Source organism: Trichomycterus rosablanca, chromosome 15, assembly GCF_030014385.1.
Source record: "Trichomycterus rosablanca isolate fTriRos1 chromosome 15, fTriRos1.hap1, whole genome shotgun sequence".
Classification (NCBI taxonomy): Eukaryota; Metazoa; Chordata; class Actinopteri; order Siluriformes; family Trichomycteridae; genus Trichomycterus; species Trichomycterus rosablanca.
In genome coordinates, this window is record NC_086002.1 from 11,540,293 (window position 1) to 11,555,307 (window position 15,015).

Here is a 15,015-nt window from a genome sequence, read left to right on the forward strand (position 1 = left end):
CTGCTCTGTGGTGGTCCTGTGGGGGTAGACAGTAGTTACTCATTACACAAGATTCATCAGTTCAAAAGGTTATATCGAACACAGTCATGGACAATTTAGTATCACCAATTCACCTCACTTTATCTTTGGACTGTGGGAGGAAACCAGAGCTCCTGGAGGAAACCCACACAGACACAGGGAGAACATGCAAACTCCACACAGAAAGGACCCGGTCCGTCCGACCTGGGGATCGAACCCAGGACCTTCTTGCTGTGAGGCGACAGTGCTACCTACTGCTACCCACTAAAAATAATAATAAATAAATAAATAAAACTGTTACAAGTATGGTATTCAGCAAACACGCTTCAACATATACAGTAGACCCTTGAGTGTGAATGGTTTATCATATGAACACGAAACACGTGACGTCACAAACAAGTTGACTCAGACCGTCACTTTCTATCTATATATACAGTGAGCGAACATTCGGACAGCGGACGGTGTTTTTTTCTGTGTTTTCTTTATATTTCGTAAAATTCTATATTAAAATGGCCAAAAAGAAGCTGCAAAGAAAGCGTTATTGTGTTGTATAATTACTCCTGCCAGTAGCTGTCCTTGTGTATCAGACAGAGGGGACAGTGAGAGAGAGAGAGAAGAAGGAAATCGCTGAGTAAAGTTTTTTTTTTTCGTGCAATTACACCCACAAAATACAACACTATTGAAATAAAGAAGGAAATAATAAAGAAATATGAGAGTTATTGTTGTTTCTGGTAGATACAATTTATATAAAAAGAAGGAAATGTATTATGGTCTATGGTACAGCACACGTACTGTACTGAAATGTGATGTGTGTTTTATTTGTACAGTACTACAGTGTATTATTGTTTATTACTGTTTATTACAGGAATGTCTATTATAAAATTTAAGATTTAAGGGAAAATACATTTGTGGGTGATTCTTCAATTGCGGGCAATTTTTACCATCTTAACTTTTGAAAAATAAAATTAGTAATAATTTAGTTTTAATTATGTCAAGATAATGCGTACATGCTTTAGAGCAAAGACTTAATGATGGCCACAATTGAATTTTAATATTTCATATTCATCTGCGAAATGGCATAGCAAAATCTCATTATGTGTTGGTAATGACGTGTTGCGGTAATGACAATTTTTACTTTTTTTAAGAAAAAAACTAGCTAGGCCATGGATTTGCTAAAGCTAGTCAACAGCTAGTACAAGATGCACTTTAAATACATATAAATAATGTGTAAATTTCTTTTTTTTTTGGTAAAGTACTGCCATATCGATGTAAATGGTAATGACGCTGAATAAATATACTCTATGATCAGGAGGAATACATGATTAAATTACTCACATTTCCAGACATTAAAATGTCAATGTTCTCTCATGGCTGGCATGTGCTTCCTTGCAAGTCTTTGTTTCCATGGTTACAACATAAACAAGCGTTACCTTCAAATGATTCCCTACAGAAACCATACACTGTTGCGGTAATGACGATAAATGCTGGGGACAGTAATATATTGCTCAAAAATATGCATAGGTTGTACAAATATGAAAAAAAAAAACTACATATTGTTTCTTTTTAAGTTATTATAAAACTCATATTGTGATTTCTATAATGAATTGATCACTTTTTAGCATTTTATTACAGCAGAGAAGTTTTAAAGTCTGGGTTGGGGACAAGGCCAAAGTAGCAAAATATTGATGTTTAAATCATCATAAAAAATGGAAATCATAATTATTTTGGTATGTAATTTTTTTTAGTGATGCAATGAATGATCTTTTTAATACCTAAAATATTTGCTTTGTAATAAAGTATTTTTAACACAAATTTATAACCAGGGACGTAAAAGTTCCCCCAATTGAAAAATCACCCTTGTATTTATAACAAAAAAGAACATTAGAAAGGTTAGGTAAGGGGGTTGGGAGGTCTGGCACGGATTAATTCTAATGACATTATTATAAATAGGTTTAACTAACGAACATTTTGACTTAAGAACAGCCCTTCGGAACCAATTAAATTCGTAAGTCAAGGGTCTACTGTATGAACATAGCAGTTACTGACATGACGTTAATTAACACAGTATTTGTAGCTTTGTATAGTATTTAGCAGTGTGAGCAAATGACGACAAAATGGTAAAATGCTGGTAAAAAAAGGACAGGTGGACGGGTGAACAGTTAAAAAAAACTGTTTTATATTGAATATGACAAAACCATAAAAATCCGGCACATTTTTTGACAAATACTGGAAAATATACATCTACAACATTTACTACAATTGTACTAAGTAGCATGTTGAAGTAAGTGTCGTAAGTTTAGCTCGGGACTTTTATTTTGAAATGGGTACAGCAGAAAATACTGTACCAGGGATTACTGTATTTTACTGTTTTATATGTGGTTCGTTTCTGTGTGAGGGTGAGTTATTTCTTAATGACACTGTTAAAGAGTTTGTAATGTTTAAAATATATATAAAAATACTTTATTATGTTTCTGTATAATAATAATGTTAAACATAAAGGTGTGGTAAACCTAATGACATTGACAGTCGGTCGTACAAACATCACAGTGTTCCGTACATCTCGTACAGGTCGAACATTAGCCCCCTTTCATGCTGTTCTTCAATGGTCAGGACTCTTCCAGTAACCCCCACAGAGCAGGTATTATTTAGGTGGTGGATCATTCTCAGCACTGCAGTGACACTGACATGATGGTGGTGTGTTAGTGTGTGTTGTGCTGGTATGCGTGGATAAGACACAGCAGCGCTGCTGGAGTTTTTAAATACCGTGTCCACTCACTGTCCACTCTATTAGACACTCCTACCTAGTTGGTCCACCTTGTAGATGTAAGGTCAGAGACGATCGCTCATCTATTGCTGCTGTTTGAGTTGGTCATCTTCTAGACCTTCATCAGTGGTCACAGGACGCTGCCCACGGGGCGCTGTTGTCTGGATATTGTTGGTGGGTGGACTATTCTCAGTCCAGCAGTGACAGTGAGGTGTTTAAAAACTCCAGCAGCATTGCTGTGTCTTACCCACTCATACCGGCACAACACACACTAACACACCACCACCGTGTCAGTGTCACTGCAGTGCTGAGAATGATCCATCACCTAAATAATACCTGCTCTGTGGGGGTCCTGACCATTGAAGAACAGAGTGAAAGCAGGCTAAAAAAGGTATGTAGAGAAACAGATGGACTACAGTCAGTAATTGTAGAACTTGAAAGTGGAGCTGATGAAATGGACAGTGAGTGTAGAAACAAGGAGGTGGTTTTAATGTTATGGCTGATCAGTGTACATGAAGATAATAAATACGTACAACAACCCATTGCTGCTAATAATAAACTCACATTTTATCTAAACATCAAATCCAGATTTGATGGGGATACATATACTGAACTGGGATACACATTGTTTCTGAGGGATATCTGAGGGAACATATGTTGCATATTGATTCCTTGGCTATTGTATACATACACTGTAAAATACATATCTGTAAATATACCACTACTTCTGTAGAGATGCGGTGATGGCGGGGGTGAATTTGTCATTTTCTGCATGTGGCTTTATGGGAATCTACCAGCTTGGTGCAGCCAGTGCTTTTCTCACACATGGACACAAGCTAGTGGAGTCTCTGAGAGCCTGTGCTGGAGCATCGGCTGGAGCACTGGTGGCTGCAGTTATCATCACAGCTCCCGACAGGCTGGAGGTATTTATTATTTACTTGTTTTTAATGCCATCTTTACATTTTTAGAGATGGCGTGGAAACTTCAGAAAGCCATTGGCAGTTACAAAGTTGAACATTTTAGATGGACACTAGAAACAAACATGCTGTGGTCAGATACAGCTTGTTTTGGGGAAAAATGTATGTTAAATTCTTTGTGCTAAAGGTTAAAGGACCATCCAGACTGTCACCAGCAAAAAACACAAAAGTGAAAATGTCAGTTTATGGGGGTGCATTAGTGCCCACAGTATGGGTGACTTGCATATGTGTGAAGGTACTATTGACACAGATGCATAATTTTGGATTGTCATCAAGGCAACATCATTTTCTTGGAAGTCCATGATTATTTCAGCAAGACAATTCCAGTCCTCATTCTACACATGCTACAACACGTTGGCTGACGGTGTGTGCTTGCTTGACCAACCTGCCTGCAGCCCATATCTGATTCTCTTCTTCATAAAGTGTGTTAAATAAAGTATAAAGACATGTTACGATGCTAAAGGCACCTTGGTTGTCCGTTAACCCTATTAAACAGCTGTTTTCTCCTTTTGTGGACAGCAATGTAAAGAATTCACCATCAAGCTTGCTAGCAATGTCAGGAAACAGAAGCTTGGTGCCATGACACCTGGATATGACTTCATGTGTGAGCTGAGGTAAAATTCTACATCCTCCTCTATCACACCAAACACCTGCATGTCCTCTTTTACTGCATCCATAACCCTTCTTTTTGGCCTTCCTCTTCTCCTCAGCACCCCGCACATGCTTAAATCATCTCAATCTGGCCTCCCTTACTTTGTCCCCAAAATATCTGACCTGCGCTGTTCCTCTAATGAAGTCGCCCCTAATTTGTCCATCCTAATGAAATCTCGGCACCTTCATTTCTGCCCCCTCCAGCAACCTCTGCTGCCTTGGCAGTACCACCACCTCCAAGCTACAGCAGACACATTAGATGGATTGACCCATGATGAGTGGTCAAACACCTATGGTAGCTATGTGTTGTGCCAATGTGCTGCCCATAAGAACTTCAGTGAAGATATATGATGCTTTATGCGTACACTGCCCTCTCAACTCACTATACAAATCTGTGCACCTACCTGAGCTGTTTGAGAAGTTTGTATTTCTGAAGCGTAACTTTAAATAAAATAACCTCAATTTATTGGGCAACTGGTACCAGGTTTTTTCCACAGCTGGAAAACTACGACTCGTAAAGTGAATTAATACGTCCGTACATTAACTTAATCACCCCTGTGAAACTTGCACACAAGCTTTTTTTCTCCCCCTTACTCAGATTTTTGCACAGTGATTTTCCAGCTGGGTGGGGGGTCGTTTAAGAATAGCACCAGGCTGATGTTTCAGCGTGGGAGAACGTCCTTGGGTGTGGAGCATCGTGTTATGCGGTTAAGAGATAATTGTGTGTGAGCGAGGGAACTGGACTGTACTGACCTTGAGGTAACACGATGCACGCCAGCCAGCGTGCATTCATTTCACCTCTCGCCTATCTATGGAATCTGAATCAGTGCTCTCGTTTTGGACACAGTGACGAGGCAAATAATATCTATATTGATGGGTATATATTTAAAAAACCTGATGCAGTTATTTGCCAAAAGTATTCGGACATTTCTTTTTTTATATTTTGTTTATGCATTTTCTCTCCTTTTTCTTGCGTCCAATTGCCCGATTGCGTCACGCTTCCTCTCCACTAATGCCGACCCCCTGCTCTGATTTGAGGAGAACAAAGCTAACCCACGCCCCCTCCGACACTTGGGCAGCAGCCGTATGCATTTTTTCACCCACACTTGGCGAGTGCATATATGCGAATCAGCCTTGTGTACGGAGAGACACACCCTGATCCGCACTCTTTCCCCGCCTCTGTGCAGATGCCATCAATCAGCCAGCAGAGGTCGTAGTTGCATCAGTCACGAGGAGTCCCTATCCAGCTTATTACCCCACCCCTATATGAACAACGGGCCAATCGTTCATAAGGCAGAGCTGAGATTTGATACAATGTATTCGAGATCCCAGCTCTGGTGTGCTAGCATGTGTTTTTACCGCTGCGCCACCCGAGCGGCCGTATTTGGACATTTCTAATTAGCAATATCAGAATATCCTAAGCCAAATCCATTACTAACAAGTGTTGTTGACCTGCAGGGACGGCATAGATGAGATCCTGCCTACTAACGCTCACCTGTTAGCCTGCAAACGCCTCCATGTTTCCATCACCAACTTAAAAATGGGCAGGAACAGCATGGTGTCCAGCTTCAGCTCCAGAGAGGACCTGATTCAGGTATTTCCAGAGCTCAGAAACATGTGACTGATGTAGCCGATCCAATCAATTGATGTGTGGTGGTGGTGGTGGGGGTCTTTATTGTTTGTTTATTAGGATTTTAACGCCATGTTTTACACTTTGGTTACATTCATGACAAAGACAGTAGTTACTCATTACACAAAATCCATCAGTTCACAAGGTTATATCAAACACAGTCATGGACAATTTAGTATCTCCAACTAACCTCACTTGCATGTCTTTGGACTGTGGGAGGAAACCGGAGCACCTGGAGGAAACCCACGCAGACACAGGGAGAACATGCAAACTCCACACAGAAAGGATCCGGACCGCCCCACCTGGGGATCGAACCCAGGACCTTCTTGCTGTGAGGCGACAGTGCGACTTACTTAGAAAACCTGCCGTCCCAGGTGTAGGAGACTCAAGAGCAGGATGCCTGGGCTTACTTTGTTGGGCTTGCAAACTTTTTGGACATGCAGACCTTTTCTCAGAACAGAACTGGTTTGTATCTAGAGGACTTACTGACAATAAATCAGAGGAACGAAGCTAAACCACGCCCCCTCCGACACGTGGGCAGCATGCCGTATGCATCTGATCACCTACACTTTGACGAGTGCAGTGCAGCTCAGCGTTGTGTATGGAGAGACACCCTGAGAACACTCTTTTCTCATCTCTGTGCAGGTGCCATCAATCACCCAGCAGAGGTCGTAATTGCACCAGTTACGAGAGAGAGAGACCCCATCCGGCTTAGTCCCGCCCATTTCTGAACAACAGGCCAATCGTTGTTCATGTGGCCGCTCAGCCTTAGCCGGCAGGCAGAGCTGAGATTCGATACGATGTATTCGAGATCCCAGCTCTGGTTCCAGCGTGTGTTTTTACCGCTGCGCCAGCTGAGCTGCCCCTCCATTTGACTTTTAATTGTTTTTTTTGTTTTTTTCCCCTGTACACTCATATTGTTGTTCTCCCCCTTTTTACTGTAATGCTCTGTTTTTAATACTCCAGTTTCCTTTTATGTCTTCCTGTACACTTGAGATTGTTTTCTATACAATGAATGATTTCTGTGGTCGTGCAGGTGCTATTAGCCAGCAGTTTCGTCCCGGTGTATGCTGGAATGAAGGCTGTTGAATTACAAGGCCAGGTAATGAACACTAGTTAATGTTATTCATTTCGTACTGCAGTCTGTTACTACACTGTATGTGTTGTGGATTGGTTACTTTGCATTATAGAAACACTTATTTTAGTTCGAATATTCAAAATAATCAAGTTTACATACCTTTAACATACATTACCAGTCAAAAGTTTGGACACACCTTCTCTTTAGTGTTTTTTCTTGATTTTTTATTTTATTTTCAACATTGTAGATTAATAATGAAGACATCCAAACAATGATGGAACACATATGGAATTATGTAGTTAACAAAAAAAGGTTAAACAAACCAGAATATGTTTTATATTTTGTATTCTTTAAAGTAGCCATCTTTTTGCACTTTTTGGCATTTTCTCAATCAGCTTCATGAGGTGCCACCTGGAATGGTTTTCAATTAATGTTTGTGCTTTGTCTAGAGTTAATTTCTGGAATGTATTGCTTTTTTAATGTTTGAGACCATCAGTTGTGCTGTGCAGAGGTAGAGTTGGTAAAATATAAAACATATTCTGGTTTGTTTAACATTTTTTTGTTCACTACATAATTCCATGTGTTCCTTCATAGTTTGGATGTCTTCAGTATTAATCTACAATGTAGAAAATAAAAATAATCAAGAAAAAACACTGAAGAGAAGGTGTGTCCAAACTTTTGACTGGTACTGTACATTTGGCAAAACACGCTAGCACACCAGAGCTGGGATTTGGAATACATCGTATCGAATCTCAGCTCTGCCGTCCGGCTGGGCTGGGCGGCTATATGAACAACGTTTGGCTGTCGTTCATACAGGGTTAGGGAGATGGAGACCTTATGGTTGATGGCGTTTGCACCGAGTAGAGGAATAATGCAGATCAGAGTGTGGCTCTCCGTGCACAGGGCTGATTCGCATATAAACTCGGCTGGTGCAGGTTAAAAGATGCAGTCGGCTACTGCACACGTGTCGGAGGGGACGTGTCTCAGTTCGCTCTTCTCAATCAGGGGCGGGGGTCAGCACCGTAAAGAGGAAGCATAACGCAATTGGGTAACAATTGGACGCACAAAAAATCGGGATATACAGTATATAGTACTTGATGTATGAATACACAGTTACTGACTGTATCTTCGATGTTTTCTGTATTTGGTTGCCTGAATGCATCCGGCCTGGATTTCTAAATCACCAATAATGTCCGGAATTCGGCTTTTGTAGTCTGCACACACTATCCTTTCATGTTTTGCACTTATCTTTACCTTTCTCTTTAGATCCCGCTTTTCGCAAAAAACACCTGAGCACAAATAAAAATTCACAGACGAATTACAGAAATTTTTTTTTGTTTTTGTCTCGGTCGGGGTCCTTGGGAAGCAGAGTGCATGACCTGCAAAGCTATCACATACGTGTCATTATCAAATAAAGATGCCAGTTCAGCAAAACACAAAACTGCTGCTAAAGGAAAGAGTTTGTTAGGTAAAGACTGGGTAACACAGAAGAGGTTACTGCTGCAGAGATCATCATGATATGGAACGATGCAAGTCTATCAGATGGACCCTTGTACACTTGGATTATTGATTCCATATTTGCCAAAAGCTGACTCACAAATAGGGCTGTCGCGGTGAAAGAATTTCCCATTGCGATATTCAGCCCGTCTCAATATCGCGGTATGCGGTAATATCGCCATTTTTTGGGGGTTTTGAAAATGACTTAATTGATTTGGATTTTAGAGCTATATAAACAAGCTTTATTGTTAGGCTATGATTCGGTATATTATTGCTTTATAATGACAAAGATGAGACAGCTTTAAGACCAATGAAATGCGTGTTTATTGTTAAATACAGAACAGAGCAGGGATGCGCGTCTTTTCTCTATTAAAAAAAGGTTTAAATTAAGCTTCTAGCCTAGGCTAGATATACACTGTGAAACGAAAAAAAGAGTTTAGGCTAAAAACGCACATCTAATCAAAATATGGTAAAAAAAAATTAATTAATAAACTTCCCTATAATTCCTGTTGCCATTGTCTACATTTTAAAACACAAAGCCTGACGCTCAGCAGCAACGGATGCGAACAGGTTGCGGGAAAATGACGCTCTTAGCTCATTTTCATTATGAATTTATTTAACATTTATTACGCCCGATTGTAAGCGTATAAAACAAAATGGACCCTGCAAAAAAAAAAAAAAGAGAAGGAAGAAAGAAAAAACGTGAATATCGCGGTGATGTGGTTGCTTGGCATGCCCTGCGGTTGGCTGGTCTATACCGCGATATTTCAAAATTGCGGTTAGTGCGACAGCCCTACTCACAAAGCAATTTTATTAATTTGCAGTATCTGAACATTTGTCATGTTAGAGATATAGTCGGAGCTCAGGTGGCACAGCAGTAGAGTACATTAGACCACTAGTGCTGAGACCTGGGGATCCAGAGTTCAAATCACAGCGATGCTATCGCCAAGAAACAATTGGCTAACGTTCTAGGGTGGATGGAGGCTGACACAGCCTATCCATTGGGAGGTGCACTTGGTAGTGCTGGTCCAAAGCAGGTTGCATCAGGAGGAGCATCTGGCATAAAAACTATGCCAAGTCTGGTATGCGGACCAGATCCGCTATGGCGTCCCTAAAATATGGGAGAAGCCAAGTGAAACAGAAGAGACTGAATACTTGTTACCCCTCACATATGAATATATAAGTTAAAAAGGGGTAATCACTGAGAACGAAATAGTGCTAATATGAAGTACACTTTTTTTTTTTTTTTAACAGTAGACAGTTATAGACAACATTTAACTTAATGTCATTTGTTTGTTTATTCTAACAGAATTGGATTGATGGGGGTTTTACGGACGGCCTTCCCATTCTTCCTGTGGGCCGGACCATCACTGTATCCCCGTTCAGTGGCCCACAAGATGTTTGCCCACCCTACATGGGTCAGAGGAAGCTGTACTTCAGGCTGGCTAACATGAAGATCATAGTAAGTCTGCACACATGAATAGACTGTAGTGTAAAACAGGAGGTTTAACCTAGATTCCAGAACACACAATTGAGGGTGATTCTTTGAGGGTCAGAAAATATTATCTAGGGGAAAAGTGCAAAAACATAGGGTATGTTCGAAAACCTAGCGGCCTGCCTTGCTGCCTAAGTAGAGAGAATTCTATTAAGACATTGAACGTAGATAGTGATTACATCACCACAGTTTTAGTTTACTTAGCTAACACAGTTAGCCTCAGGCTATTTAAACCAGCCTTTCTCAACCGGGGTGCCGTCTGGCTTCATCAGGGGTGCCGTCAAAAATATTCTGATAGTGATGGGTCGTTCGCGAACGATCCGATTCTATTGAACGGCTCTTTAAAAGGAACCGAGTCACGCTTCTGGGAGCCGCTACATATATGTTTATTTCTGCGCAGTTCGGCTGTAATTCACCCAGTCCGCTTCCATCAGTAGAGGGAATTAATCATAGTAAGAGCCGTTTATTATCGAAATTCTAATCTGAAAACGGAGAGCGGAGAGCGAGCGAGCGAGCGAGAGACACACACACACAGAGCGCGAGAGAGAGAGAGACACTCAAACTCAAAAGAAGCTTTATTGGCATGACAAATAAAGACATTCGTATTTCCAAAGCAAGTTACAGAGAAATAATAAAAATAACAATAAGAAAGAACAAAAATATACAAAACAGTTACATGTGCAAAAAATATAAAATAGAATAAAATATTAATAATTTAATATTTAAATTATTAATATATAAAACACACACACACACACACAGAGAGAGAGAGATGCACACACACAAACTGATCGTTATTACTACCTCAATAATGTAAATATTATCATTTTTATTGTTATTATTTTGCACTGTTTTTATTAATATTTTATTCTATTTTATATTTTTGCACATGTAACTTTTGTATAAATTTGTTCTTTCTTATTGTTATTTTTTATTATTTCTCTCTAACTTGCTTTGGCAATACGAATGTCCTTATTTGTCATGCCAATAAAGCTTCTTTTGAGTTAAGAGAGCCGTTGCCGAGCTACAGAGAGAACATGCAGAAAAGAAGCTGTGCTCTTAGTATAATGACAAATAATTGAGAAATAAACTATAAACTCATTTAATTATGTTAAATCTGATTCGTTCATGACGCGAACTGAGCTTTTCGAGCCTAACTTGCATCAAGAACAAGTACAGGGAGCGACTTAGGGCTCTGGACCAGGAGCTCCGCGTCTGCCTCTCATCCATCCCTGCCAGAATAGGGCGATTGTGTGCATCATCCCAGGCTCAAGTTTCCCATTAAAAGTAAGTCACGTTTACCCCTCCCTCCCTAAATGACACCTTATGGTGTGCGTGCGTGTGTGTTAGCAGTCCGAGGGATGCAGAGTGTACGTTTTTTAATACATTTTAGACTGGGGTGACTTGAGATTTGGCATACTTTTAAAGGGTGCCGTGACTGAAAAAAGGTTGAGAAACACTGATGGGCTGTGGAGCTCAACCCGCTAGCATGCCAGCTATCTCCCTCCATGTATCGAAAAAGGTTAAACTGTCACCGATGAGCCTAAATTTGCAGATAAATGACACTTACACATTTATACAAATGAAAAATCTATGAGAATTTATTAACATTTAAAAAGAACGTGTTTCACATTCGTCCGCCATATTTGAAATCTTTGGCGAGTAGAGTTGTGCCGCACAGAATGCTGGGATTGTCTTTAGCGTTAAGGAAGCATCGGATGCTTCTCACTATTCAGTCAGAATTAAGGCACCTTAGTAGGCAGCATTTTAAAGCATCAAGGCATTGGGACAGCCTTCTTCTCGGGAGCACATAGGATGACTTAAAATGCCATCTGTGTAGAGAGCTCACTAAGTTTTCGGACAGACCCTATGTCTTTATTCTATGTTCATATATAGTATACCTTTTTTAAATTTTTTATTAATCTTATTTATGCTGAGAAATTCCTTGTACACCTGGTACTTGGCGATTTTAATTCTGAAAAGAATGTGAACAAGCCTGAAATGTGCTAATCGTATGGAGTACCATACAAAATATTAAAAGTTATATTGCACCTTATATTGCATTTTTTTCTTCTTTTTTCATGTCAAATTAAATTTTTAAAAAATTTTTGTACATAATTTAGATTGTGTACATTAGGGATGCAGCGATCCGATATTAAGATCGGATATCGGTCCCGATATTACCAAAATGAGATAGATCGGGTATCGGATAATTAGGCCGATCCATGGGGCCGATACGCTGCCTCAGGATTCTAATAAGTCAATATTATTCGAACGCGCTCACTTCCATCGGGTTTCGCGTTTAGCATTTAGCATCTTGCAATTAAAACCAATGCTGGGATTGCCTTGATCACCAAGGCAGCGTCGGACGCTAACTCGTTCTTGAGCCAAAATAACATTGAAATATTAAGATACCTCAGTAGTGAGGAATTTAAGGCATCTAGGATTTCTTATCTGTCTCCTTATCGGGAGCGCGCACAGGATGACGTAAAATGCTGTATATGTAGAGAGATCGCTAGCTTCTCCAACACACCCTTTATGTTGAATTGCACTAGATGTTTGCTTGTTTACAGTGTTTGATTACTGATTGTATTGTACCAAGGTATTCGTTTATTCTCAGGTTCTTCCGCTGCTAGATTTTATTTTGAATTACTGTTTACACTACATATTTGAAAAATACGATTGATTACTGTTTGTGTAACTACTTCAGTTTCAGCTGATACATTTAATTTATTTTAAAATATTTTAAGAAGAAATATTTAAGAAAATATTTTAACTTTATTTTGAATTTGAATGCTGTGCCAAGGTCCTGCACAATTGTTTATTATTTCATTGACAAATAGCAGTTCAGTACATTTATATCTGTGTTAATTATATTTTGTTTTGCAAACTTAGTAATGTTTAAGTCAATCCTGATGCCTTCCTGAAGTCTTTCCCACATGATAAAGTATACGGTTTATTAATTCAACAATGGTATCGGATCGGTATCGGGTATCGACCGATATGCAAAGGATATGTATCGGATCTGTATCGGAACTGAAAAAGTTGGATCGGTGCATCCCTAGTGTACATTACGGTTCTCTTTTGTTATTTTACTACTACTGTGATCGAACAGCATATCAGTGCTAGCTATACCATGTATGACCTGTATGTGACCAATAAAGTTTCATTTGGTTCGAGTAAGAAAAAGCAGAAGCAGGGGGCTTCGCTCCAGCAGACAGCCTTGCTTGTAAAACATTCTAAACTTAAATCTGCGTCTACGTTTGAAACAAAGCGAACAACGTTCTTTTTTTTTAATCAAAAGCTTTCTTAAATCATTGTACTATAAGCGTCCTCAGTGTTCGTATGGATTCGTTTAGCATTAATTAGTCTATAAATTGTGTAGAATCTTTTTAAGCTCCGATTCTTTTTTTCAGCTTTGTGCAGAGAACATCAGACGCTTGTACGAAGGCTTGTTCCCTCCGTCTCTGCCCCGAATGCAGGCCTTGCATCAAGAAGGCTACACGGACGCCTTACGGTTTTTGAAAACTGAAGGCTGGATGCGTTCATGAGACTAAGAACTGTTTTTAATTACAATACTTGTTAGTATGAGATTATACATCAACTTTATTTATATAAGTGGAGTTTTATAAGGTTTTTATTATTTATTTATTTATGGCTTCTATGGATTCTATTTTATTTATACATTTTCTCCCAATTTAGCATAGTCAATTTGTCTTCCGCTGCTGGGGGATCCTGATTGCAGTCGAGGTGGGTACATTGCTGCTCATGCCTCCTCCAACCCACACCCAGCCCTTAGCCGAACCCTTTTTCACCCATGCACTATGCAAGGGCACCTCTCTATCTGTTAATCAGGGTCCTAACACAGCGTTTGAAGACCCCACCCATATAGTCCGGTCATCCCGCCCTAGCAGAAACGTGTCTGCTGCAGGCACTGCCAATTATGCCCGCTAGATGGCGCCCAGCCGACCTGTGGCAACGCCGAGTTTCGAACCTAGGAGTTCAGAATCTCGGCGCTGGTGTGCTCGCTGTGCCACCTGGGCGTCCCATTTATTTATGGCTTCGATTCATATTGTAAAAAATCTGTTCTTAGGTTTTTGTCTGCCGCTTTGGGGGATACCTGATTGCAGTCGAGGTGGGTACACTGCCTCTCATGCCCTCTCTGACCCATGCGGAGCCCTTTTTCATCCATGCACTCTGCACAGGCGCCACTCTAAATGCTGTGTAAGGACCCTGATTAACAGATAAAGACCCTACCCACATAGTCCGGTCATCCCACCCTAGCAAGGGCACCTCTCTGTCTGTTAATCAGAGTCCTAACACAGCGTTTGAAGACCCCACCCATATAGTCCTGTTATCCCGCCCTAGCAGAAACGTGTCTGCTGCAGGCACTGCCAATCATGCCTGCTAGATGGCACCCAGCTGACCAGAGTTTCGAACCGTGGAGTTCAGAATCTCGGCACTGGTGTGCTAGCGGAATATCTCGCTGTTGATTCATATTGTAAAAAATCTATTCTTAGGTTTCACTGATGGTTTAAACTAGATTTTTAATCATAAATCGTATTAGCAATCGCATCCTTATTTATTCTGCTGATTTATTTTTTCCACTGAGGTAGAAAACGTCCTATCAGATTTTAATCAATGTTTGTTCCTTTTAAAAGGGAAGGCTCAAATCAAATCAGCAAAAAATCAATCTGACTGCTTAATACGATGCAGCCTTCATTTTTACAGAATGACAAGGCACCTTGTCTGTTGAGGTCATCGTACATTTATGTGAAAGGAATTCTAGCTCAAGGTTTTTCAGACTTGGGATTGCTTGGTTGTTAGAAGTAAACCGCCCGTTTTAGGTCCCATTTTCCTTGAGTCTAGCCTGGACTAGGCCCCTTAAACTAATTCTGTTGAAAT

At 40.2% G+C, this 15,015-nt stretch overlaps 1 protein-coding gene across 1 annotated transcript; it reads left to right on the forward strand.

The window, feature by feature from the left end:
* The first annotated feature begins 2,383 nt into the window (after positions 1 to 2,383).
* On the forward strand, positions 2,384 to 13,734 carry pnpla4 (patatin-like phospholipase domain containing 4). The gene is made up of 7 exons (XM_063010656.1): positions 2,384 to 2,414; positions 3,516 to 3,705; positions 4,279 to 4,373; positions 5,869 to 6,004; positions 7,077 to 7,142; positions 9,925 to 10,077; positions 13,527 to 13,734. The coding sequence occupies exons 2-7, from the start codon at positions 3,526 to 3,528 to the stop codon at positions 13,659 to 13,661; spliced, it is 765 nt and encodes a 254-aa protein (XP_062866726.1). The 5' UTR covers positions 2,384 to 2,414; positions 3,516 to 3,525; the 3' UTR covers positions 13,662 to 13,734.
* The last annotated feature ends 1,281 nt before the right edge of the window (positions 13,735 to 15,015 follow it).